Here is a 20,784-nt window from a genome sequence, read left to right as displayed (position 1 = left end):
GCCTCCGCAACCTCGGGGCGGGGGGGGCTGGTTCGTTAATGAGCTCGAGGAACCCCCGGCGCGGCCCACCAGGTTCCAAAACAAGGAAATGAAGGGGGGAGGCGGGACTGGGGGTGTCTGCGGGAGTCGCTGCCACCGCCGCGGCGGCGGCGGAGGAGGAGGAGGAAGAGGTGAAGGAGGTGGCTGCCGCTACTGCCGAGGAATCCCTTGCTGAAGGCGGACCGCAGGGCGGCGTGTGACGCGCGCGCGCGCGCGCGCCCGACAGGCGGCTGTTGGAGAAGTGGAGCGGCGGTCGCGGGGGGAGGAGGAGGAGGGACTGAGCGGCGGCCCCCGCGTCCCGGTGCCTCTATGGGGGAAGCAGACAATGGATTATGATTTCAAGGCGAAGCTGGCGGCGGAGCGGGAGCGGGTGGAGGATTTGTTTGAGTACGAAGGGTGCAAAGTGGGACGCGGCACCTACGGGCACGTCTACAAGGCGAGGCGGAAAGATGGGTAAGAGCAGGGGCGGGGGAGTAGGCTTGCTGGGTCCTCGCCCTGCCCGCCACCGCGCGGGATGGGTGGGTCGGAACCCGGCGGGCTGTGCCGGAGGGGCGAGGCGGAGGTGGTCGCGGGACTGCGTCCCGGGGCGGACTCTGAGGGACGCGGGTTCTGCCCGCCTCCGGCGCGGCCCCGGCGCGCCCCTCGAACTCTCGCGGCGCAGCTTAGTCGGGGGGCATCGGTCCCGTCCCGGAGGGAGCTTTCTGCGTGCATGGAGCTGGCGGCGGGACGCGAGTTGGGACCTCGGTTGAGGTGGAGTTTGTGGGGTCTGGTCTCCTGGGGAGACGCGGAGGGCTGAGAGAGCTCCACCGAGGAGTTGCCGCTCCGGCCCTGGGCTGGTGACGGTCGTTGTGGAACTTCCAATCGGCTGAGCGCCTTCGGGGGGCGGCGGTTTGAAACCTCGCGGAGAAGCCCGTCGGACGGCCGAGCGCCGGCGCCCCAGACAGCTTCGCGGGTCTGACCTGCCGGGCACCTCCGCCCTTGAGGCGAGCCAGCCCATTGGCCTCTTGGCGCAGTCCCTCCCGTAGCTGTCGTGTACCTGGCGATTTCCCGACCCCTCCCCTGATTTCGTTTTCTCACATTCTGGGTTCTGCACCTTCCTTAGAATGTAGGACCTCCTGAGAGATTAACCGCGTTTTGTCCGCAGAATGGAAGACTTCGTCTAGTTTTCTGGTAACTCATTTCCCCTTGAGTATTCTTACGTCCTCCACTCCATCCTCTGCCAAATGACTGCGTGCTGGGGTTTATCGAGCACCTAGATGATCCAGAACGGAATGCGGAATGATACGGATCTGGGCCCGAACCTTTGTTTTTCTGGGAGTTGAGGGAGAACAGAAGGAACCTCTTACGAAGCCCTTACTGTTCTCTTAGGCTAGCTGGATAATGTATCGAGAACGCCTCTGCGTCCTGGAGGGCTTATGTACTTGCACTGCAGGACAGGTGGAACCAGCTCCCTGCCTGCCAAGGGTAGGTTTAAACCACTTGTTACCTGGTTGCCCATCCTGGCAGAATTTCCCTCCCCCAGAGTGAGGGAGCCTAGGAACATCTGCCTGTCCCTCAGTCTTAAAGGTGGGCAAACTACATGGAAGAGAGTGTTTAGTATCTTAGCGGAACATTTCTGAATGAACTGAATGTCAGTGACAATGACATCAGTAAGTTTGAAGTGCTGCTTTTATCGTTTTGCGCACCGTGTTGTAATTGAAGTGGTTGATGTATGAACTCTAGGACCAAAGTAGGTAGTGTGTGCCAATTTCATACAGAGAAATAAAAAGCACACTTTATAAATTGCTTTATCACAAAATGTGATACAAGGTACTATACAATCGTAAATAATTTTTCCTATTAACACTGAACAGGCCCCATAGTATTCAGTTGTTTGTAAACTATTTTTCATAATTCTTCTAGTTAATTGCCAGGTGTCCTTGAATGAATATCTTGGAATGTGAGTACTATAATTAACTTGTATTTTGTTTTTGGATTATCCACTCTACTTGTTATACTGTTGTTCCTGTGAGAATCTTAGATAGATTTGGAAAAAACACATTTAATTGTCCTAATGAGACATTGACGTTACAAAACAAATCAGATGTGCTGTTTTTCATACTCCTCATGCTAACTTTGTAATATACTTGATCTGGAACTTTAAAAATGTATTTTGAATTTATTTTTTTGTTAAATAGCAGACAACTTTTGAGAAAAGTTTAAAATTCTGCTTCTGAACGGTTTTAATAGCATGGGCTACAACAAAAACCAGATAATTTAATTCCTGCTTCTATTTGTTCTTTTAAAATATTTTCCCCTCTAATAAAGTTCTTGATCCGAATACACTTCCTTCTTGAGTGAAATTTATTTGACTAGGATTAATAAAGATTCTTTAGTAAAAGATCAGTTTGTTTATCTCCAAACTGTTATGCTTTAAAGAAAACTTTCAGGATCTGAAAATATTAGTTGTTTTTTTTTTTTTAAAATTCTCACCAGAGGACATTATTCAACATTTTGTTGAAATAGAGTGGGAGGAAGAGAGAGAGAGAAACATCGATGTGAAAGGGACACATCGAGTGGCTGCCACCCACACGACCCAACCAGGGCCGGGGACAAACTGCAACCAAGGTACATGCCCTTAGCGGGAACCGAACCCAGGTCTCTCCGGACCACAGGCCGATGATCTAACCGCTGAGCCAAACCAGCCAGGGCTGAAAATATTAGTTTTTAATCACTATGTTACATGTAAGAAAAATCAAAGTAAAGGATTTTTTCTTGGACCAAGGGTCTAGTTGAGATTTGAGCTAAATACCCACATCTTTTGTGGGTTGTAGCAGGATTAGTTTGATGTTCATTGATAGCAGCAATTTAAAAGAAAAAAAAAAAGTTTAGTGATGGTTCTAAACTGTGATATGGATTTTCATAGTAAAGGATTTTACACTCTGATCATGGTAAATTACAGTTTAGCTCTTTCCAGAATTTATTTTGGTTAACTAAATGTATAATTCTATTTTAGGAAGAAAAATCTCATGGGTTCCTTAAAGGAAAATTATTCTAGTGTATATATACTGTAGTATACCATATAACCAAGAAATTGTTCAAGTCTTTAGAAGAAACACTGAAAGAACTAATGCAACATAAAACATCATTAGAAAAGCCTCTACTTAGAGTTTAATATTACAATTTACAAAACCTTATAATGTTATTTCCTTTGAAATATATAATTTTAACTTAGACTCTATTAATTATACTACTTAAATTTAGAAGAGACTGGAAAAATGCAAGATTTACATCTGGGTTTTTCACATTTAAATGTTATTTGTTCCATCTTTTTGTTTTGAAGGAAGAAGAGATTCTTTTGACCCAACTATCTTTGTTTTTTAAAAATCAGGCGTAAATGTTATTCTTGAAGAGAAACAATTTCAGAATATGTCTAGATTTTTTAGTATGAGAAGAATTTGTAATATATTTTTTCTTTCAACATTAGTAAAAAGTCACACATAACAGTATTTTATAGTTACAAATCTCGAGACCATGTTTCTCAAGTTTGAAACACTTTTTGTTTTGATTGATAAAGGAATATTGTTAAGTTCTTTGTCAGTAAGAGGTTCAGACAAACATGATTCCATAGGATAGTGTTATGTCTGAAATTTGTACCCAACAATACTACTATTCAACTTTGCAGACATTCATTTAGTCTTTTGAGCCACTCCAATAAAAGAGTGCTCCTTTTTGGAGATGATATTGAAAGATACTTAGTGATTGAAAGTGAAATGACTGACAGATATGTCTTACTGAGTTTCAGTTTTGTTTTAGGGTTTCAGATGAGTAGTTGGTAACTATATGTCTTAATGTATGCTATGAAATCTTTCACAAATAAATGTAGTAAGTAATAGAGGCAGTAGTGTTTGCCTGTTTTTGATGGTTTTTTCACATTTGGTTGGTAGTTAAATAGGTTCTTGTATTTGCATTATTTGGAGACTTGAAGATTAAATATATATCAGTGTGATCATAGATTTTAGAGCTTTCAAGAGTTTTGGATCATCTAGTCTAATTTCCTCTTTTTATAAATGAGAAACCCAAAGCTTTAAAAAGTTCATTGTCATGCCCACAGTCTCACAGCAAAGACAAACCTGAAATCCAGATCTCTTGACTCTGAGTTATTGCATTTCTAATATGTTTTCCATCCTAATACCACGGTAGGAAAAACAAAACAAAAAAGGCCTTCAGTTTTGACAATCTTATTGTATAAACTTATTCTATGCAAAGGATACATCTGTACCAAAAAATATGGAAAAGGGAAAATAATCACGTGAGGGACGTTTTTTATTTATTTTATTTTATTTTTCCTTTTTTATTTTTATTTTATTTTATTTTATTTTTATTTTTTAGTCCTCACCCGAGGACATTTTTTGATATTTTGTTCAGATAGAGTGGGAGGGGAAGAGAGAGAGAAACATCAACGTGAAAGGGACACATCGAGTGGTTGCCACCCACACGACCCAACCAGGGCTGGGGACAAACTACAACTGAGGTACATGCCCTTAGCGGGAACCGAACCCGGGTCTCTCCGGACCGCAGGTCGACGCTCTAACCGCTGAGCCAAACTGGCTAGGGCGAGGGATGTTTTTTAAAAGTAGGCATGCTGGCCTATGGATTCTGTCACACATAGCTACAAATGTGATCATCATCATTCTATTCCCAGTGCTTTGTACAGGGTTGGGCATGTAATGCACAATCACTTTTTTAAATAAAAAAAATTGCACTAAATTGGGCTTCACTGATACTTTTAGTAATAGTTTTGAAAGCCTGAAATATAGTGATGTTGCATAAGATAAGTGGTTAAATGTAAATATTTCTGTAGTGCTAACTAGGTCTAGTGTAATTTTTTTCTAAGAAATTATATAGTGCTTTTCAAGACAGTTGAAACATTTCTTTTAATAGATTGATTAGGAACATAGGTAACTTTTTTGAATTATTAGGCATATTTTTGTCTTTTAGGCCAGCTCTTTTAAAATATCTAGACTAGTTATCTTCTGTGCTTTTACTATCTATTTTATAGAGATGCTTAGAAAATGTCAGTATTCAAACATTTTAGGACTTTTTTGATATCATGGATATATGTTAAAAACTGAAATATCTTTAGCACTTAGTAAATCAAGTAGACATTGGTTTATGTTTAATTGGTTCTTCATTTGTGCAATGCAAGCCTTCAAAACTTTATTTTTGGGGCCCAAAGGAAATACATGTTCTTTTTAATGAAATCAAGCAGTGGTTCTGTAGAGGCAGATATTACGTATTTTAGGCTTTATGGGCCATACCTTCCATGTTGCAATTACTTGAACTGTTGTAATGCCAAGGTATCAACAGAATATATAAACAAATACAAATTAGAATGTTTTGTAAATAGAACTTTATTTACAAAAACAGGTGGTGGGCTGGATTTGGCCCGGCAGGCTGTAGTTTGCCAACCCATAGATTAGTGCAGTGATGTCCAGTAGAACTTTCTGCAATGATGAAAATGCATCTGTGCTGTCCAATAGCCACATATGGCTCAGGAGACATGATTAGTGTTTAGAGTTTTTGGAATGAATGGTTTAGCAACACATTAGAATTCTTAAATCCATGGAGTGACCTTTTAATAAAAATGTATAAATGATGGTGTGAGCAAATGAAATCAGAAAGATGGTTATGTCTTTCTTTTTCAAATTATAGGTGGACTTTTGAGGCTGAAATAGTTTGATAAAGCAAACCAATATTGGAACTGAAAAATTCAATTTGTGAGTGGAATCAAGAATATTTGATTACTTTTACAAAAAAGTATTTTGTAAAAACAAAAAAGAATGTGCGTTTAGTAAGTAATAAGTATGTATATATAAAAAGATATTTAATGTAATGTTAGCCTTCCCGTTGCCAGCCACCCTTTCCCGTTTCTTGAAGCAACTATTCTTGGTTTTCCTTTTTAGAGAGATTTTCTTGGGGGCTATGTGTTTAATGATAAATGGCAGTACATTTTTTTCTCTGTATTTTTTAACCTTAACTATAACTTGAAAATTATTACGTATCTTATGTACTAAGATGCCTAGTTCCTCTTAGTAGTTTCATTGTATTCCATTGCATTTATCCCTTCTGATGGACAGTTAGGCCCTCTCCAGTCTTTTGCTAGTACTAACGCTGCAGTGAATATCCTAGTAGGTACAGTATTTTGTGTGTAATGGTATTGCTGTAAATTAAATTCCTAGAAGCTGCTTACCTTTGGAAGTAATGGCTTGAAATGATTTGTTAATATAGTGCTGTATGAAATATAAAACTTTAAGTCTGGAAATGGAGCAGAGATAAGGAAGAGAAATGCTATGGCTTTATTCATTTAATTTTTTTTTTGTTCAGATAGAGTGGAGGGAGAGAGAGAGAGAGAGAAACATCGATGTGAAAGGGACAGACACATCGAGTGGCTGCCTCCTGCACGACCCAACTAGGGCTGGGGACAAACTGCAACCGAGGTACGTGCCTTAGGGGGAACCGAACCTGGGTCTCTCTGGACCGCAGGGCGATGCTCTAACCGCTCAGCCAAACTGGCCAGGGCTATTCATTTAATTAAAAAAAAAATGTTTTTAATCCTCACTCAGACACCTTTCTATTTATCTTCAGATAGAATGGGAGGGAGGGAGAGAGAGAAATATCGATGTGAGAGGGACACATCAACGGGCTGCCTCCTGCGCGACCCTGACCAGGGCTGGGGATGAACCGCAACCAAAGTACGTGCCCTTGACCGAAATTGAACCTCATTGGTCCGAGGGCTGATGCTCTACAGCTGAGCCAAACTGGCCAGGGAGAAATGTTATGGCTTTAAAAATAATTATTAATACATAAAAATGAGTTCTAAGTCATTAGTTTGCTATAGGAAGTGCAAGTTACTAGTTTAGCAGCGTGGGAAAGGCCTGTCTCTGAGTTTTAGATAGGAAAAAAGTAGACCTATGGGACTCTTTTTGATGAATTAAGAATTTTTACATTAGCGTACTATATTTTTGAACTGGCTATTCTGGATAAAAAAATTACCAAGTGATGTTAAATTGTGTATTAGCTTTGCAACATGCTCAAGTAGTGCAGTGAAAGTTAAGCATCAACATAGAAGATTTAGGCAATACATTAGAATTTGAAATTTTCTTGGTGGTGAATAGAGTTAGAGTGGATAATATGTTTTTTGTTTGTTTGTTGTTTTGGTTAATGTGTTTTGAAAGATCAACTTGTTCCTTATCATGTCATGACTGTAAATGTTAATGTTGCTTTTAGATTCCAAAACAAAGAAATAAGACACTTGTTTTTCAAAGAACATTTACTTATTTATTTTAAAATTATTTTTGCTACAGATGTTTCTCCTTTTTCCTCCATTGACACTCTCCTCTCCATCACCCCCCCTCCATCCCCAGCTTTGTTGTCCATGTTCATTGGTTATGCATACATGCATATAAGTTCTGTGGTTCATCTCTCCCCACCCCCCTTCTGAAGTTTGTCAGTCTATGCTCCACTTCTATAAGCTAAGCAAAACAAGCCAGGCAGAGAAAGACAAATATCACATGATCTCACTTATTTGTGGAATATAATGAACTAAACAAATTGATGAAAAAAATAGACCCAGAGCTTTTAAATATTTTGAAATACTAGCATGAATATATCTTTAAAAACAGGTAGTTTTTTTTGGTCTAGAAACATAAAGAGGTAGTTCACAAAGCTATTTAAAAATTTTTGACCATTTATAAATAGCTTATAGTCCCAAAAGTTCCTGTAATAGCTGTTTTGAGCATGCATTGTGCAGGATAAAAGAGAGTCTCAAGAGAGATGACAGGATGTAATTCAGGATGCAAATGTGCAGCAGTAGTTTTTATTGAGGGTTTGAGTTCTTATCCAGAAGTCAGTGATGGATCAAAGAGAAATAAAAACCTGCTATTCTTTTAAAATGTTTGAATTTATAATATATGAAGTCTTTCTAAAGGACCCCCCCTCCCCCCCCGAGACTTTAAGCCTGTTGTGTATTTTCTATTTAAACAGTATTATTTCATTGAGTCTTTGTGGTTGATGATCTCAGTTACCAAGCTGAGTGTGATTAGGAGATGGCTTTAATAACCAAGTAGGCCAGCTACCCTTGTTTTGTTCTGTGATCACAGACCAAAACCTGTCATGGCAAACTGTTTTGCAGATATTTGTAGATATTTACATTTGGTCAGAAAGGTAAGTCCATGGCTGTTGGAAAAATTTGGCCTTTAGGTGGGTTAATTGCCTCTTTCTGTAGGAAAGTTACATTTTTTTTTATGATTGTTAAATAAACTTACCCATAAAAGTACCAAGCAGTTTGAGGCACAAAATATCTTACTTTTGACAAAAGTTAGTTTCCTCTTCCCCTTTCCATTATGCAATGCAATTATTATAGTTTCATTTTAAGAGTAAATCCTATTGTTTTGAATCTTGGTGCAAATTAAAAAAATATTGACTTCCCTTCTGAAAAGTTACCAGTGTGGGGCAAAAGTAGATTTACAGCCTTGGCCAGTTTGGCTCAGTGGGTAGAGTGTCAGCCTGAGGACCAAAGGGTTTCATGTTTGATTCTAGTCAAGTGCACATACCTGGGTTGTGGGTTTGATCCCTGGCCCTGGTTGGGATCCTACCGGAGGCAGCTGATCGATGTCTGTCTTTCACACTGATGTTTCTCTCTCTCTCTCTTCTTCCCTCTCTCTCTGGAAATCAATGGAAAAATATTCTTGGGTGAGGATTAAAAGGAAAAAAAGTAGGTTTACAGTTGTGAGTACACAAAACACAGAGTTTATTCTTGTATTATTATTTATTATTGCATTTTCCATACGCTTAAGTGTAAACCTACTTTTGCCCCATCTTATATGTAATGTGAGCTTGTGTAACTTAGAAAACCAGAGTTATATTAACTAATTTCTCAGAAAATTTTTTATTTTTATAGTATGGTTGTATCAAAGTAGAAATATTTTTATGCTATTAAATTTTGTCAAATAATAGTTGCATATGATTAAAAAAACACTTCAACCCTGGCCGGTTTGGCAGAGCGGTTAGACAGTCGGCCCACGGACCAGAGTCCCAGGTTCAGTTCCCTTTAAGGGCAGGTACCTTGGTTGCAGTTTGTCCTCAGCCCAGGTTGGGGTCGTATGGGTGACAACCAGTCAATGCGTCTCTCTCACTTCAATGTTTCTCTCTCTCTCTTCCCCCCTCTCTCCCTCCCGCTCTATCTGAAGATATGCAAAAGTGTTGTCCGGTGAGGACTGAAAAAAAAACCAAACTCCAACAGTACAATTGTACATAAAAGGAAAAGTCTTCTTACTGTTCCCCCTCAAGCCCCCTTCACTTCTCAGAGGAAACTAATGTTAACTGTTTCTGTTTAAAGTTTTGCTGGTGCTTACCATTGTAGCTTTAAAATATACATATAATTCTGTTTCTTTTTTTTTTTTTATCCTCACCCGAGGACATTTTTCCATTTTTTGTACACACAGAGTGGGAGAGAGAGAGAGGAAGAGAGAGAGAGGGGGAAACATCGATGTGAAAGGGACACATCAAGTGGCTGCCACCCACATGACCAACCAGGGCCGGGGACAAACTGCAACTGAGGTACATGCCCTTAGCGGGAACCGAACCCGGGTCTCTCCGGACCGCAGGCAGATGCTCTAACCGCTGAGCCAAACCGGCCAGGTCTCTGTTTCTTGATTTATCCACTTTAGGCAGTTTTCTGTTGATTTTCCATTAGAAAAGCTGAACAATTTTGTGAAATCTCACTACTCCTGTTTTCCCTTTTCCTATCTCAACCTTGAAATTTATTACCCTTTTTTTTTCTCCTCACCCGAGGATAGTTTTTTTTTTTTTTTTTTGGTCAGATAGAGTGGGAGGTAGAGAGAGGAAGAGAGAGAGAGAAACATTGATGTGACTCAGAAAAAGGGACACATTGAGTGGTTGCCACCCGCACGACCCAACCAGGGCCGGGGACAAACTGCAACCGAGATACGTGTCCTTAGCAGGAACCGAATCCAGGTCTCTCAACCATAGGCCGACGCTCTAACTGCTGAGCCACACTGGCCAGGGCCTCTTTTTTGGTATGTGTCCCTAGTGGAAACCGAACCCGGGACTCTCTGGTCCACAGGCTGACACTCCAACCACTGAGCCAAACCGGCCAGGGCACTATTACCGTTTTTTTTTTAATCCTCTCCTGAGGACATTTTTCCATTTTTTGTTCAGATAGAGTGGGAGGGAGAGAGAGGAAGAGAGAAACATCGATGTGAAAGGGCCACATCGAGTGGCTGCCACCCGCACGACCAACCAGGGCCGGGGACAAACTGCAACCGAGGTACGTGCCCTTAGCGGGAATCGAACCCGGGTCTCTCGGACCGCAGGCCGACACTCTAACTGCTGAGCCAAACCGGCCAGGGCGACTATTACCGTTTTTTAAAAACTTTTTATGGTGAATACTTTATGACTTTGAATTATAAACTTAAATTTCTTTTTCTTGATTTATCAAGAAATTACATGTGATCTTCCTGATATGAATGTTAAGTAACAGATTTCTCTTACTCTTTTTGCTCTGTTTCCCGATTTTTAAAGTATAATTTTTATAGCTTCTGGTTTATTCATTGCTTTTTTGTTTATGGGTTGGTTCTAAAAAGTGGACATTGGAGCCCAGCTGGTGTGGCTCAGTGGTTGATCATTGACCTGTGCACTGGAGGTCGCTGGTTCGATTCCCGATCAGGACACATGCCCAGGTTGTGGGCCCAATCCCTAGTGGGGAGCATGCAGGGGGCGGCCAGTCAATGTTCTCTCTCATCGATGTTTCCATCTCTCTCTCATTCTTCCTTCCTTTCTCTCTAAAAAATCAATTAAAAGAAATAAAATTAAAAAGTGAACATTGGAAACCATTCAACTGTCTTAAAATATTTTGAGTATAAAATTTATTTATTGCTGAATGAATTAGTGTACTGAGACTCAGAAAAGGAAGTGTAATCTTGCATATTAAATAAGTGCTTCTTGATATCTAGGTTTTAAGGCCTATTGGATCTTCTTAATTTATTTTGTTCTTTCTTCAAGTCTTCTGGGTTGTACTCAGCTAATAGTATTTCTTAATATCCATATGTGGTTTTTGCTGGATTCCTTCTTTGTTTAGTTGAGGATATCTTTTTGAGTAGCTTTTTGTTATAGGATGTGTAGATTTTCTGAGATCTTGCATTTCTGATAATGTATTTTGTCCTTATACTTGATTGATAATTTGGCTGAATATAGAATTCAATATTTGGAATTATTTTTTTCTTGGAACCCAAAACTATTGCTTTATGTCTTCTGATATTTGTTGTTGGTCATGGGAAATTTATTTTTATTTTTATTGGAAGCTTGCTTGCTTTTGCAATCTCATAAGATTTTTCACTTTATCCATGCATTCTAAAAGTTCACCAATCTGTCTAACAAATACAGGTTTTAGAGAAAAAAATCGCTCTGGCCAGTTTGGCTCAGCAGTTAGAACATCAGCCCGAGGACCAAAGGGTTGAGGATTTGATTCCTGGTCAAGAGCACATACCTAGGTTGCAGGTTGGATCCCTGGCCCCGGTTAGAGTCATGCGGGAGGCAATCAATTGATGTGTCTCTTTCACATCAATGTTTCTCTCTCTCTCTCTCTCTACCCCCCCTCCTTCCCTCCCTCTCTCCCTACCAGTCTCTCTCAAAATCAATGAAATAACTATCCTCAGGTGAGGATTAACAACAAAATATATTATCTGGCTTTTTTTTTTTTAAAGATTTTAAAATTGACTTTTAGAGAGAGAAGACGTTAGAGGGAGAGAGAGAGAGAGAGAGAAACATCCATCTGCCTCCTGCACACCCCCTACCAAGGATGAAACCTGCAATCAGGGCATGTGCCCTGACCAGGAATAGAACTCTTTCTGAACAAAAAATAAAAAATGTCCTTGGGTGAGGATAAAAAAAAATCTTGAGGATATGTAAAAATAAAATACAATAAAATAAATTCCCTATGAATATTTAGGTTGTTTCTAATGTTTCACCATTATAAACAGTTGTTTAATAATTATTTTGTATGTACCATGTGTTGTTTTTAGCTTTTCTGTCTCTCTCTTTTTTTTTTTTTGCTATGTGCCCTTAATGGGAACTGAACCCGGGACTCTGGTCCGCAGGCCGACGCTCCAACCGCTGAGCCAAACTGGCCAGGGCGTAGCTTTTCTCTCTTAATATTTGTCTTATAATCTGAGTACTAGACTAAGATAATGGAAACATTTTTTTTTGTTTTCACTGATAGAGAAATTATATTTGTTTTATACCTGTGTAGGGAATTAAAATCAATATAATAACTTACTGAATTTTACTTTCTGTCTGGCACTATGCTGGCTGCAAATTTGGGACCCCCTCTGTTTATAATATACAGTTGATCCTTGAACAAGCACAGCTTTGAATTACATGGGTCCACTTATATGCAGATTGTTTTTCTCTTTTTTAAAGCATGGTTTCTTTACAAAAATTTATTTTCCAATTATAGTTTATATTTAATATATATATATATATTTTAATCCTCACCCGAGGACATTTTTCCATTTTTTGCACAGATAGAGTGGGAGGGAGAGAGAGAAAAAGAGAGAGAGAGAGGGAAACATCGATGTGAAAGGGACACATCAAGTGGCTGCCACCTGCACGACCAACCAGGGCCGGGGACAAACTGCAACCGAGGTACATGCCCTTAGGGGAACCAAACCCGGGTCTCTCCGGACCGCAGGTGGATGCTCTTACCGCTGAGCCAAATCGGCCAGGGCTATATTTAATATTTTATGTTAGTTTCAAGTGTACAGTATAATGGTTAGAACATTATTATATAAACTACTAAGTGATCGATCCCCCAATAATGCAAGTACCCACCTGACACCATACATAGTTATTATAATATTATTGACTATATTCCCTATGCTGAACTTTACATCCTTGTGACTGTTTTGTAACTACCAGTTTGAACTTAATCCCTTCACCTTTTTACCCAGTCTGCCAACCTCTCTGCCCTCTGGCAATCATCAGTTTGTTATTTTGTTCTTTAGATTCCACATATAAGTAAAATAATACAGTATTTGACTTTCTCTGACTTATTTCACTTAGCATTTCACTTCTAGGTCCATCATGTCACAAATAGTAAGATTTCATTTTCTTTTGTGGCCGAGGTTTATTTTTTACTTATTTATTTTTTTCAGTAATTACTGTAAATGTATTTTCTCTTCCTTATAAACTTCCTTTCTTATTAATCCTCACCCAAGGATATTTTTTCCATTGATTTTTTTTGCAGAGAGTGGAAGGGAGGTGGAGAAAGAGACAGAGAGAGAGAGAGAGAGAGAGAGAGAGAGAGAGAGAGAGAGAGAGAGAGGAACAATGATGTGAGAGAGACACATAGATTGGTTGCTTCCCGCATATACCTTGACCAGGGCCCAGGATTGACCTGCAACCCAGGTACGTGCCCTTTACCAGGAATCAAACCCTTGGCTCTTTGTTGCATGGGCTGTCACTCTAACCACGGAGCCACACCGGCCAGGCCAATTGTATGAGTTCTTTATATATTTTGGAAATTAGCCCCTTATCAGATGTATCATTGGCAAATATGTTCTCCTATACAATGGTTTCTTTTTTCATTTGTTGATGACTTCTCTTTTTACTTTAATTGAATTTTATTTATTTATTAATCCTTACCTGAAGATATTTTTCCATTTATTTCTAGATAGAGTGGAAGGGAGGGAGGGAGGGAGCAAGGAAGAGAGAGAGAGAGAGAGAGGGGAAGAAGAAAGAGAGAGAGAGAAAGAGAAAGAAACAGAGAGACATTGATGTGAGAGAGACATATTGATTGGTTGCCTCCCACATGACCCCAACTGGGACTGTGGATTGAACCTGCAACCCAGGTATGTGCCCTTGACTGGGAATCAAACCCAGGACTCTTTGGCTCACACTCTAACCACTGAGCCAAACTGGCCAGGGCTTGTCGATGGTTTCTTTTGCTGTGCAGAAACTTTTTAGTTTGATGTAGTTCCATTTGTTTATTTTTTTCTTTGTTTGAAACTTTCCATAATTAACCAAAACAAATTTTATAGACCTTCAGGTTTGTATAAATATAAAGGTTTAACATTTAGATGGATAAAGATGGGCTTTTAAGTAAATTCACATGCCATTATGGGAGTCCTTATCTTTTTATACAAATGTAGGACAACAGTAATTTGGTACTTACAAGAGAATAGAACTTAGTCATATTAAATTTTACGCGTGACTTTTTTACTGTAGGCCAGCTAAGTATGTTTCTTTGTTTAGTTTATTAAGTTTGTAAATTTAGTACTTTTATCTGAAAGACATTTTTTATCACAAAGGTATTTGAATAAACAAAGTACTTTTGGGTCCAAATGATTTATTATTTTTTATTTTTTCCTGTATTGATTTTAGAGAGAGGGGAAAGGAGAGGGGGAGAGAGAGAGAAACATTAATGAGAGAACATCGATTGGCCACCTCCTGTATGCCTCCTACTGGGGACTGGGCCCACAACCTGGGCATGTGTCCTGAACAGGTATTGAACTGGCAACCTTCTGGTGCCTGCGTCGACGCTCAACCACTGAGCCATACTGGCAGGACTGGCTCCAAATGACTTAAGTAAATCTTACTCAGTCTTAAAGAAATAGATAAATTTTCCTTTTTCAGAGAGGGGTTTTTACTTCTGATTTTTCAGTATATATGAAAAACACAGCTGTGATGTAAGAAAACCTTGGAATTGGAAACCCTTATTACATAGCTGGGCTAATACTCTCTAGCTATGGGATTTTGGTAAAGTAATATCTCTGAACCTCAATTTCTCTACCTGTAAAATTTGTATGATTATAAATTACTATCTTATGTGGTTGCTGTGAGGAGTAATTAAATCATGATGTATAAAAGTCCCTAGCAAAATATTGCTTCACCTATTCTTCAAATATATAAGGGGGTTTCCGTGATAAATTTCCCTGAAGATTAAATTAGCAAGTAAAAAATGTAGGTATTGAAAAAGTAAAAAATATAGCACCTTAGTTTTGAGAATGAAGATTAACATTATCTGGTTCAATAGGAAGATAGAATAATTATTGTAAAAAAGTTTATGTTATTAGGTAGGAAAAATGGGTCCCGTGATGGGCTATTTTATCTTATGCCTTCAAAATAAAACAGATGAAAGAGTAGAACCTTATTTTTTAATTAAAAATTTTTCTTATTATAAATTTTTCTTATATAAAGAAAATATAAATTTTTCTTATAAGTTATAAGAAAAATTAGAAAATAAAGATAAGCACACATAAGTTGATGGATGTGTTAACAAACCTTGTGATCATTTTACAATATATACAGAAATCATAACATTGTACACCTTAAACTTATACAGTGTTATATGTCAGTTATATATAAAAGCTGGAAAAACTAAAGATTAGCAAAATGAAGTTAAATAATTTATAGATGAACATTATAAATGGTGTGGTATGTGTTTTCTACATATTTTTCTGGTACATGCCTTTGACCAGGAAACGAACCCATGACTGTTTGGTCCTCAGGCCAACGCTCTAACTGCTGAACCAAACCAGCCAGGGCTTACATTTTATTTTTAAATTTATTTATTGCTTTGAGAGACAGGGAGATATCGATTTGTTATTTCACTTATTTATGCATTATTGGTTGATTCTTGTATGTGCCCTGACTGGGGGTCAAACCCAACCTTAGCATATGCAGGTGACATTCTCACCAACTGAGCTACTTGGCCAGGGCTATCTATCTCTTTAGAATAAATTCTTACAATTATTGGATCATAACATATGCCCATTTTAAATTTGGGAACATACTGCCACATTCTTTTCTTCAAATAGGTTGAGCCAACTTCTACCAGAAGGACACAGTGCTGCCTCTTTCTTCTTACCCTTGCCGACATTAGCTTTTTGTCTGTTTATCTAAACTGATAGATAGTATTTTGCCTTTATTTTTATTATATTATTTTATTACCAGGGAGGTTGAATGTCTTCATTTGTGTATTGGCTGTTTGTATTCATCTTTTAGATATTTTGCATTCGTTTCCTTTGCCCTTTATTCAGTAGGCAGTGTTGAATGGCAGTTAAGATTGGACTTTGAGCCACAGACTTACATTTACATTTTCTTTAGGAATTTTCTAGTAACAAAGATCTAAAGTAGCCACTGAAAGGGGAATATTATGTGTAGTTATTTTATTTTTCTTCTTATGCTATATTCCTACATTTTTCAGACTCATTTAAGTAAAAACTAGAAGTTAAGTAAGGAAATAAAGCCAAGTGAAATAGGTGTCTGAGCCATAAGTGCTGCAAGATGTCATTTTTACTGAGGAATTTGGGGAGATTCAGGTCATATAAATTTCTACTCTGAAACCTTCACACCTGATTTTCCAGGATGCACATTTTCCTTGGTAGACCAGCTTTCTCTCAATTTTGTGAATTAAGTCAAAACTATATGTTCCTCTTTCCCCATATATTTTTGCTTGTCAGTGTATTTCTTGAGCTGTTGTCATATTATTTTTTTTTTTCTGTGAAATGTTTTTTGTTGTTGTTAATCCTCACCTGAGGATATTTTCCCACTGATTTTTAGAGTAGGAGGGAGGGATGGTAGGGGGAGGGGAGGGGAGGGGAGGGGAGGGGAGGGGACGAGAGAGAGAGAGAGACATCTGTGTGAGAGAGACACATCCACTGGCTGTACAACTTCAAGTGGGGTGGGTGATGGAACCTGCAACCCAGGTACATGCCCTTGACTGGGAATCGAACCTGTAACCCTTTGGTCCACAGGCTTATGCTCTAACCCATAGCCTAACCAGCCAGGGCTGAAATGGTTTAAAAAAAGAACACAAAAAACTTGGGATCACCAAGTTGTAAAGATGTACGTTTTTACCTGAAAGTTATGCCACAGGTAGACTGTTCAGTTAAGTTGAGAAGAGTGAATCGATAGCTTGTATTTGTTTTTAAAATTAAATTAATCCTGGATAAGAGTTGCTTTAAAAAATTTTTTTTTATTTTAGGAGTTAGTCCTGGACCACTAGTTTATTACCATCTCTGTTTTGGGTTACCTGTTTCACCAGCAGGCTTTTTATTCAACATGACTAACTGTGTAAGTGCTTATAATAGAATAAATTGTTTTTCTACACAAAAAAAGATGGGGCTTTGAAGTTGTATTATCTGGATTTATATCTCAGCTACACCACTTATTAGCTGTGTGACTTGGACAAATTAATTCTGTGTCATAGTTTCCTCATCTGTGAAATGTGAATAATAGTAATACTTACCTGATAGGGTTGTTGTGAGGATTACATAACATGTTAAGTGCTTGCAATCAGTGTCTGGCAGATAATAAACACTGCTATTACTATTAGTCTTTTTACACTTTTGTATTTCTCTATAGGATAAATTCCTATTAGGGTAAGAGTGTTTAAGACACCAAATTTCTGTCTTAAAAAATTGTTCCTTTTGCACTAAAAACTGCATGATAACTTTTTAGTATATCATTATTATGATTGTGTCCAAGCTCTCTTTCAATGATCTGTTTCTCTATCTGTATTCTTTGTTTTGTTTTTCTTTTTAAACTTATCTTTATTGTTGAATGTATTACAGATGTCCCTCCTTTCCCCCCCTCTCCCCCCTCCCCACACCACTGTCTGTGTCCATTGGTTATGCATATATGCATATAAGTTCTTTGGTTTCTCTCTTTCCACCCCACCTCCCCACTTCCCTTTGAGTTTCGTCAGTCTAACAACCAATTTGTACTTTTTAATCCCTTCATCTTTTTCACCCAACCCCCCCTCCCATCTGGCAACCAACAAAAAGTTCTCTGTATCTATGAGTCTGTTTCTGTTCTGCTTGCTCATTTTGTTTGTAGATTCAATTGTTGATAGATATGTATTTATTGCCATTATATTGTTCATATTTTTGTTATCTTTTTCTTCTTGAAGAAGACCTGTCAATATTTCATATAATACTGGTTTGGTGGTGATGAACTCCTTTAGCTTTTTCTTATCTGGGAAACTCTTTATATGGCCATCTATTCTAAATGATTGCTTTGCAGGATAGAATAATCTTGGTTGTAGGTCCTTGTTTTTCATCACTTTAAATATTTCTTGCCAATGCCTTCTAGCCTACAATGTTTTTTTAGAGAAATCGGCTGACAGCTTTATTGGAGCTCTGTTGTAGGTTACTACCTGCTTTTCTCTTGCTGCTTTTAAGATTCTCTTTGTCTTTAATGATGATGTGGACCTCTTTGGGTCCATTTTGTTTGGGACTCTCTGTGCTTCCTGGACTTGTATGTCTGTTTCCTTCACCAAGTTAGGGAAGTTTTCTGTCATTATTTTTTCAAAAAGGTTTTCAATTTCTTGCTCTCTTCTCCTTCTGGCACTCCCATGATGAAAATGTTGGTATGCTTGAAGTCCCACAGGCTCCTTACCCTGTCCTCCTTTTTTTGCATTCTTTTTTCTTTTTGCTGTTCTGATTGGGTGTTTTTTGCTTCCTTGTATTCCAAATCAATGGTTTGCTTGGCTTCACCTACTCTACTATTGATTCCCTGTAGATTATTATTTATTTCTGTCAGTGCATCCTTCATTTCTGATGCGTCCTTTATTATGCTCTTGAGGTCCTCACAAAGTTCCTTGAAATTCTCACTAAGTTTATTGAGCATCCTTATAAGCAGTGTTTTGAACTCTGCATCTGTTAGATTGCTTATCTCCATTTCGTTTAGTTCTTTTCCTGGAGTTTTGTTCTGTTCTTTCATTTGGGACCTGTTTCTTTGTCTCCTCATTTTGGCTGCCTCCCTGTGTTTGTTTCTATGTATTAGGTAGAGTTGCTATGTCGCCTAGGCTTCGTAGGGTGGCCTGTTGTAGTAGGTGTCCTGTAGGGTCCAGTGGCACAGCCTCCCTGATCACCCAGCTAGGCCCTCGAGGTGTACCCCTCATGTGGACCTTATACCCTTCTGTTACAGTTGAGTCTTCATTGCTGTTGGCATATCAATGGGAGGGTTTTATTCAGGCTGATCAGCTGCAAGGACTGGCTGTGCCCACTAACCACCAACCTCTGACTACCTTGGAGGATCAGTTGTGCAGGGGCCCACCACACAGAGTTGGACTTATTTCAGCAGGGCTCTGGTACCCACTGAGTCCATTACTTATAGAGGTGGATGGGTGGTGGTGCTTCATCATGGTCTGAAGCTGTCCACTGGGTTTGCTGACTTTGGCGCAAGGTCAGTCATTGCCTGTGTTCTACCCAGGGCCACCAGGCATAAGCTATAAAGTGATCTGCCAATGGCTGCTTCTTGTGCTGGGTATGGAGATGCCCAGGCAAAGCCTGGCTGTGAACCAATGCTGGCTGCTACTAGTGCCAGGCCTAGGGCCACTTAGCGAGAGGTATGGGGCTCACTGATGCTGTAAGATGCTGTTTTTTTGAGAGAATTTAGGAAAATCTGAAGCAGAAGCCAAAACAGGCCAACCCTATTGTAAAGCCCCTGGAAACAGCTTGGGTGGGCCCAAAAGTTGGATGGGGCAGGGCTTCAGGGAATCACCAGGACGGGCAAATAGTGTGAGCCAAGTTGCTGGAGTCCCAGATAAAGGCGCCTTTCTGCTGGTCTTGTGGGGGAAGGGCTCACCAAAGGAACAAAGGTCTCCACCAGTATGTCTGTCCAGGAGAAAGCTGCCTTTCCAGCTCTCACCCCAATGCTAAACAACTCAGTTCTTCCCTGTATGTCTCTGGTGCCTTTCAAGCTGCCTCCCCTCTGTGCTAGAGCTCAGAGGGAGCAACCCTGAGTAAGTCCGTGCACGGACCCATTAAGAGGAGCTGCCTGGGGCTCTAGTAGCCTCAGCCTCCCTCAGCCTCAGTTCCCGCTGGTTTTTGCAGCTAAGAAGTCATGGGGACTTCTCTTCCTGGCACTGGAACCCTGAGCTGGGCGCCTGGTGGGGGAGGGGGATCCCTTACTGCTTGGAGAGGACCTTCACAGCCGAGGTGCCCTCCTGATTTTTATTTGCCACACATGGGTGTGGGACCACCCTGTCCTTGCCTCCTCCCCTCCTCCCAGTCTCGATGTGGCTTCTTCTTTAATTTTGTAGTTATAGGACTTTCATTCAGCTTGATTTCAGGCGGTTCTGAAGGATGTTTGTTCCGTAGTTTAGTTGTAATTTTGATGTGGTTGTGGGAGGAGGCGAGTACTACGTTTACCTACACCGCCATCTTGACCGGAAGTTTCTGTATGTATTCTTAAGAAGTCAAAAGATTCATTTATAAAATTGTATGTATTTCCAACTTTTGATTATAAATCGTTTCAAACATACGTAAAGTTTATAGACTTAGTCCTATGATCACCTATATATCTACTGTCTAGATCAGGAGTTAGCAAAAAATTTTTTTCTGTAAAGGGCCAGATATTTTCTGTATTTCTGTAAAAGACCAGTAAATATTTTAGGTTTTGAAGGTCATGTGGTCTCTGTCACAACTACTCATAATTCTGTGGTTATAGTGAGAAAGCAGCCATAGGCAACAGGTGAATAAATGGGCATGGCAGTGTCCCAGTGAAAGTTTATTTACAAGAACAGGTGCGGCTGGATTTAGCATGGATAGTATTTTTCTGTCCTAGATCCAGATTAAATAATTAACAGATTGCTACCTTTGATTTTTGTGTAAATGTATTTGTATATACATATATATTTTTATGAACTACTCGAAAGTAACTTGCAGTCATCATGGC

The 20,784-nt window shown here is 39.5% G+C and overlaps 1 protein-coding gene across 9 annotated transcripts in view; it reads left to right on the top strand.

The window, feature by feature from the left end:
• The first annotated feature begins 356 nt into the window (after positions 1-356).
• CDK19 (cyclin dependent kinase 19) overlaps positions 357-20,784 on the top strand; it is a 157,300-nt gene continuing 136,872 nt past the window's right edge. The window contains exons 1-3 of one of the 9 annotated variants that reach the window (XM_036248022.1): positions 1,463-1,503; positions 5,734-5,798; positions 17,087-17,175. In XM_036248022.1, the coding sequence (XP_036103915.1) occupies positions 17,164-17,175 (12 nt within the window). In that variant the 5' untranslated portion in view covers positions 1,463-1,503; positions 5,734-5,798; positions 17,087-17,163. Of the gene's footprint in view, positions 493-1,435; positions 1,504-1,956; positions 1,979-5,733; positions 5,873-17,086; positions 17,176-20,784 lie in introns of those variants that run through there. The other 8 variants (XM_036248025.1, XM_036248021.1, XM_036248020.1 and 5 more) reach the window with 8 other exon arrangements.

Source organism: Molossus molossus, unplaced genomic scaffold, assembly GCF_014108415.1.
Source record: "Molossus molossus isolate mMolMol1 unplaced genomic scaffold, mMolMol1.p scaffold_m16_p_8, whole genome shotgun sequence".
Taxonomy (NCBI): Eukaryota; Metazoa; Chordata; class Mammalia; order Chiroptera; family Molossidae; genus Molossus; species Molossus molossus.
Note: the sequence above shows the minus strand (reverse complement) of the source record. Positions and strands in the feature narration are given on the sequence as shown.